Source organism: Typopeltis vanoorti, chromosome 21, assembly GCF_054136105.1.
Source record: "Typopeltis vanoorti isolate ZY-2024b chromosome 21, IOZ_Tvanoo_1.0, whole genome shotgun sequence".
Classification (NCBI taxonomy): Eukaryota; Metazoa; Arthropoda; class Arachnida; order Uropygi; family Thelyphonidae; genus Typopeltis; species Typopeltis vanoorti.
Genome location: NC_143569.1, coordinates 60,180,658 through 60,186,834, shown reverse-complemented (window position 1 = coordinate 60,186,834; position 6,177 = coordinate 60,180,658). Strand labels below are relative to the sequence as shown.

General features: G+C 33.8%; 1 protein-coding gene across 1 annotated transcript in view; it reads left to right on the top strand.

Moving 5' to 3' along the window:
• Positions 1 to 837: 837 nt before the first annotated feature.
• LOC150094893 (G1/S-specific cyclin-D2-like) overlaps positions 838 to 6,177 on the top strand; it is a 53,211-nt gene continuing 47,871 nt past the window's right edge. Inside the window, exon 1 of the mRNA XM_090411342.1 lies at positions 838 to 1,271. Coding sequence (XP_090267468.1) covers positions 1,071 to 1,271 — 201 coding nt within the window. The 5' untranslated portion in view covers positions 838 to 1,070. The remainder of the gene's footprint in view (positions 1,272 to 6,177) is intronic.

Here is a 6,177-nt window from a genome sequence, read left to right as displayed (position 1 = left end):
TTTAATTAGCAATGAAAAAGGAAATTCGTAAATAAATATTTGCTCACACATTAAATTAGCTTAACACTAGAGGGCGTAAACGTCAGCTACTCATGCTACAGTATTAGAATATAATTAAGAGTAACATTATGCAATTCGCAATGTCGTTTTATTTTTTAACAGTCGTCTGGATATTTTGAAATACTTATTATCAAAACAAACAAAAGAGGTGAATTTATTTTTCTAAAACTCACGTGGGAAATGTAATCTTTACGACATTACCATTATATTTCTCGCGATAACTATGAAGGAAAAATGTGTTATTGAGATTCTTTGAACCAGAAAAGGTAGGGAAACGTTTCTAGTATAATTGACAACACAAAAGAATGACGGAGTCTTGACACAAATTAATCGTTTCTGAGAATATAAAAGCTCAAGCAGAAATACTTTTATTGTAGGATATGAATGGCTAACCAAAAGTTATTTTCAGTTTTCAAGCTTGCGCAAATGAATGCAGCGCACTCTACAGAGTAAAACGGTGTGATCGTTTCTCCCACAGACACCTGTGAAAAAGCACGCGGCTTCTCCCAACCCTCCCCGCTATCGAGGGTGAAAAGGAAAGCTATCCACCTGACAGTGAAGACACGTATATCGGCGCTGGGCACCTTCTTGAATGAACTAGCCACCGGCATCCAGAGTAGTTGACGGACAGCCCGATGGGCAATAAGGAACGCCAGTCACTGGTGGGTGGGGCTGAGGAGCAACTGCGCAGGATAAACTGCCGTAGCTGATCAGCTGGCTCAGGGAAGGCAACACAGTAACGGCAAGTGTGTCGCTGGAGTAGACGCTGTAAACAAGTGCAGCAGCAGATTCTTTGGCGCGCGCATGTAAGATCTGCCGACCCTGGTCTGAAGGGTTACTTGCCCTCCGTCTTCTGTTTTTGGTATACGTGTAGATGACAGTAGTGTGGGTTTTCTTATCGAGTTGTTGATTTTTTTCTTTTCTTAAAAAAAAATGTCACGTTGCGATAAGATGTCCAAGATGAGTAGTGGTCATCGCTTGTAAATAGTCCGCCTCGTTTTTTTTCGATCATGGAACTGTTTTGTTGTGAAAGTGAGCCGAGTTTTGTGAGAAGGGCCTATGAAGATCGCGTGTTATTAGACGATGATAGGGTCCTTCAAAACCTTTTACAAACAGAAGACAGATATACCATCTCGTCATGTTATTTCAAGTGCTTCCAGACAGGACTAAAATCGTCCATGAGGGAGGTCGTTGCTAGGTGGATGCTAGAGGTAAGTCACCATACTCAGACTAGGTTTTAATAATAAGAAAAATGATTAGTATAATTTGTATAATACCTCGAATCTATTATATCTAGCCAAATCTAATTCATATTCTTACTATAGTTATTAAAATCCCCTGAATTCTCTGATTTCTTTAGTTCTCAAATCCCAGTTGCAGATAATTCAAAAAATTATCTGTAACAATTACATAAAGTCTCTAGCCGTTTAAAAATATATGTGTATAAGTTTTAAAAGAGGTAAACCGTGAGTAGACATAACTATACATAAAAATATAACGGAAAAATATATGTGTATATTATATAGGACTTATATTTGTTTCATCTGCTATTCAACTTCAGATAGCACGAAACTCAAGTCCGACATGTTGTTTGCTAAGAAGTTTGCGACTTAAGTCGCTCTATGGCATTAGTAATTAGTCGATATTAGACAAGTTTGTGTTACGAACGAACATAACTATCGTTATTTAGTTTACACAGTTCATATTATGGAGGTCATAAACAGTGCCATCTTCACGCGTAAAGATGAATATCTAAGTTATAAACACAACATTGTATTATAAACATAACATTGCGTTTCGGTTTTTCCAAAATTCTGTTCTATTGGTTTTTTACATGTTTAATTCTTCGGAAAAACTTATAAATATTCTTCAAAATATTGAATTATAAAAATTATTATTCTATGATTAAAATTGTTGTTAATACATTGCGGTAACATTCAGAAAACTATTCAGGCTTTAATAAGTGGTTTGTAGACATGCAAAAAATCCTTTTTTGATTACAGTTAGAATAACATTTGAGTTTATCTAAATTACACTTCGTTTCAAAATGGAAACTCTGAGTTTTGTCGTTTAAGTAATTTTTTTCCCCTACATAATTTACTACTTATTATATAAGAAAAAAAAATCGAACATATTAAAAATTGTTGATATCGTCTTTGTTAATATTCTAGATTTGTTTCATTCATTGAAGTTAGAAAAAGGTTTCGAGAATGGAAAATAACATAATAATAATAGAAAAACATTCACGAATAAAGCAAAATGATATTTTCTCACGGTAATATGTGTGGTCTAAAGGTCTAAAGTGGAAAAAAAAAAAGTCATTGATGTAGTGTTCGTCTAAGTTGGCGGGTCTATCGTAAGAATATATTAGTAAGCAAAGCATTTTTGGGGAAAATATTATAAGAATTTCCACTTTGTTATATTGACTTTGTTTTAAAATTATTGTCTTCTACTTTCTTCATTATTCCTTTGCTCTGAATCTTCTCCCACACTATATTATCAAAAAAGTGTACTGTGAACTTCCAAAAGATTGAAAACAACTCATGTAAATATTCCGATGTGTGATAACCAAAATTCGTCTAAGTTCCTAAAATCTTCTGATGAGTCCGCAAACTTGTGCCATTCTGAGAAGACATTCATCAATGTGATCTTTCAGGGGTGAAAAGGGGAAGACATAAGTAAAGAAAACTATTATCTCTTCATTATCTTGGCAATGGCAGCCGGAAACCTGGTGATTTTTGGACTCCGCTAACATAAAGTTGTATTTGTTGACACAGCGAGGTCAATAAATAATTCTTCTAAAGAACATGGGATACTTCTATATAGTAGTCATAAAACTAGGTCACTGCCAAAATAATTTAAAACAAAATTATTCCCAAATATTTTTTTTAAAGTTAACTTTTTTCTACTCCTATCTTTTTCAACAATCCTCATAATGACGTCATGCTAAAATATAAAATAATTCATTGACAACAATGAATTACTATTGTTATTATCAGTGAATGCCATCCAAACCTAATATTAAAAATTATTTTATTGTCATATAACAAAGAATGTTTATCGAAAGTGGAATTATATTAAAAAAAAAAAAAACGCTCACGCAGAAAAACGATTAGGAATTATATCCCAGAACTAAGCGAGAGAAAGCATAAACTACTCTGAAATGTCCAAGGATTTTTTCGGTGCCTTTCGTTAAAAAAAATAAAAGCTACAAATACTTTCAAGTCCATATTTATTTTAACTGTTCATCAACTTCCAGTTTATATCGATCTATCACATGGAAATCCGTGTTTAAAAAGAAAGACGTCTTGTACCGATTACACGAAAAAGCCGTGAGACATAGAAGACAAAGAAAAAAAAAATCATCCCCCCCTCTAGAAAATCCATCAATCAACATATAAATCCGTCTTTAGTGGTCCGGGAAAATACTTATTTGTAATTATGGCATCGCTAGAATATTTATGTTGGCGTTAAATAGATACGTTTCTAGAGAAACAGCCTAGTGGAGGGAAAGTGCTCTTTTCAGCTGAACAAGTTCGGTCGTTAAGTCATTTATGATTCTGCTGACATGTATTTTACTCAAGTAAAAGAACTTATGTCACAATACTTTTTCTCTTTCATTTTTAATAGATGACATGTTTCTCGCATGCTTGCTGTGCCGTGGGAATTTCTTGAATCTCATATTTGTCGAATACAAGGAGTCCGATGTTTTGTCATTGGGATGTTATTGAACCATAAAATTGAAGAGGCTAATTTTAGGCATTAGCACTCTCAAATATCCTCCACTTGTCCATTTTCTTTAATGGTATGTGAGGTCAACAAATTTTAAGTCTTCAACAAATAATAGTTATGTTATACGGAAACTTGCAGATCACTTAAACTTTCCCCGTGGGTCTGCTAGTGATTAGTCGGTGACAAATTAATCTTTTTCAAGTAATTAAAACTATGCCTTTAGGGATAAATGTTTCCCCGAAACCCTCAGACTCGGGAACCGCCTGTTGTTTTGGCACTTCATTTGCCCGGATTATGTGTCCATTAAACAATCGTTTCCTAGGAATGGAGCAGGGAAACGGACAAAGAGGGAATGAAAGAGAAAGAAAAGAGGAGGAATATTTGAAGGTACAGAAAAATAAAAAGAAAATACATAAAAATTCTCCGAATAAATAACGAAATTCCTGAACTATGGAGAATGCAGTATCTGATTTTTTTTTTTTTTTTAATAACTAAATTGAAGGACGATTTTAACTAAATTATCAATTTATCTAATTGGGCATCAGATTACATAAGAAATTATTGAAGTTTAATAAATAAAAATCTTATAGCTTAATAATCACAACGTTGAGTTACAGATTATGATATACTTTTACAAAGAAGGAATTAAGTTTGAGTTTCAGTATTTCATGTGATTAAAATAAGAACACGTATCCAGAGTAAAGAAGTTAATTGAAAATAAAACACTTCGGTTCATGTTTCATAAACCACCGGTAACGAATGAATAATGGAAAAATTTTTTAAATAAAAACGTAACTGCACGGACTGAATTTCCTAGGAATGTTCGCGAGAGCGTTACGTTTAATATCATTGCACTATTAGGATTTCCATCATTGAGACTGAGATTTGGATGAGAATAAAAACGCAATGGCGGTTCTAGTTTATCTTTTGGAGAAGATAAAAGGAACTAGTTTGGGTTAGGGGGATGGATCTCATTACGATACGAACAACAGAGGTTCCCTGAATATAAGAATAGATGAGCGATGAGAATTATTTGTTCTCCCAATTGCAAAAATTTGGAGGGAAAACGGTTAACGATTTTCTCTATAAGTTTTTGGTTTTAATCATTCAGGGAAGACCGTTTCTTACCGAAAAGACATTGTTGAAGAACGGAATTTAGAAATTTTGATAACTTCCTATTGAGTGAACATCGGCATGTCGAGATTTACGCGGATTAATGCTTTCCTGATAGCAATTCGCAGTACCATATTTCTGTGAATGGACTGATGTCTATGGATATAATTGGCAGGGGAAGTTGGTTTGCGGACGTCAAGAAAGAATAAATTATTGCTTGTTTATGTTTCTAAGGTAAATTTGATTGTAGGGTGTAAGTTATTTATTTTTTGGAGGAAGACTCTCCTAGTTCTTGAGCCGAGTTCTTTCAGGTGGCGAAAATATCACCCATAAATTCCCAAAGAACTTCAAAAGATCTACAATGTCCGATGGGAATTGATAAGATAGAAGTTCACGGGTGTCATTAAGAGGAAAATAATGGAGTAAGTTGATGTCCAAACTAGCCATTAGATCAAAGAATCACTTTTAATTTATTATCGTTGAGACGAAGTCATTTTCATAAAAAGGAGTATTCGTAAAAGAAGACGGCAACAGGTTGGAAAAGAATTTAGAAATTTTGATGACTTCCTATTGAGTGAACATCTGCATGTCGAGATTTATGTCGTTGCAAAAATCCTGGCTGGTCTGCCATGATAAGTTTTAAGTGTTTGAACAGCAACTAGATCAAGAGAAATGACGTTATCCAATAAAGTATGGACGGTATTCAGTTAATGGAGATCCTATAATATCAACGTTGATATAATTTCGGTGAACATGCATTGACATTAGTGACAATTTTAAGTTAGAGAGGAACATTAAACTTTGGTGTTTAAGAACCATAGATAAATTGACTGAGCGTAGTTTATTTGTCTTCATAGGAAAGCTGAGAGAGAAAGAGATTGCGTTCAATATTACGTAGAAAATCTATGCAAGGGAAACATTTTGGAACTGTTGTAAACTTATGTACTCGGGCCAAAAGATTTAAATTCCTTCTATGTTAGGGGCCGATTCGAAAGAATGAGAACTCATTTCTTGTTGGGAAGTTTGTTATAAAGATTTTCAAATTTATTATTGATATAATGAATACGTTTTTTAACAAGTGGTATTCTAGATTACTTAGAATCATGTACAAAATTGGGTGGTTTGTAATCTAAGGTTTGATAGTTCGGGTTCTAAAATGAAAATTCTAGAATTTCCAGACTGAGACAATTCCCAAGTTGGTCGCATAAAAAGAATGACTTGCTTTAAGGGGGATATTATGTGCACCTGAATATTTTACTGTTTTTTTTTACT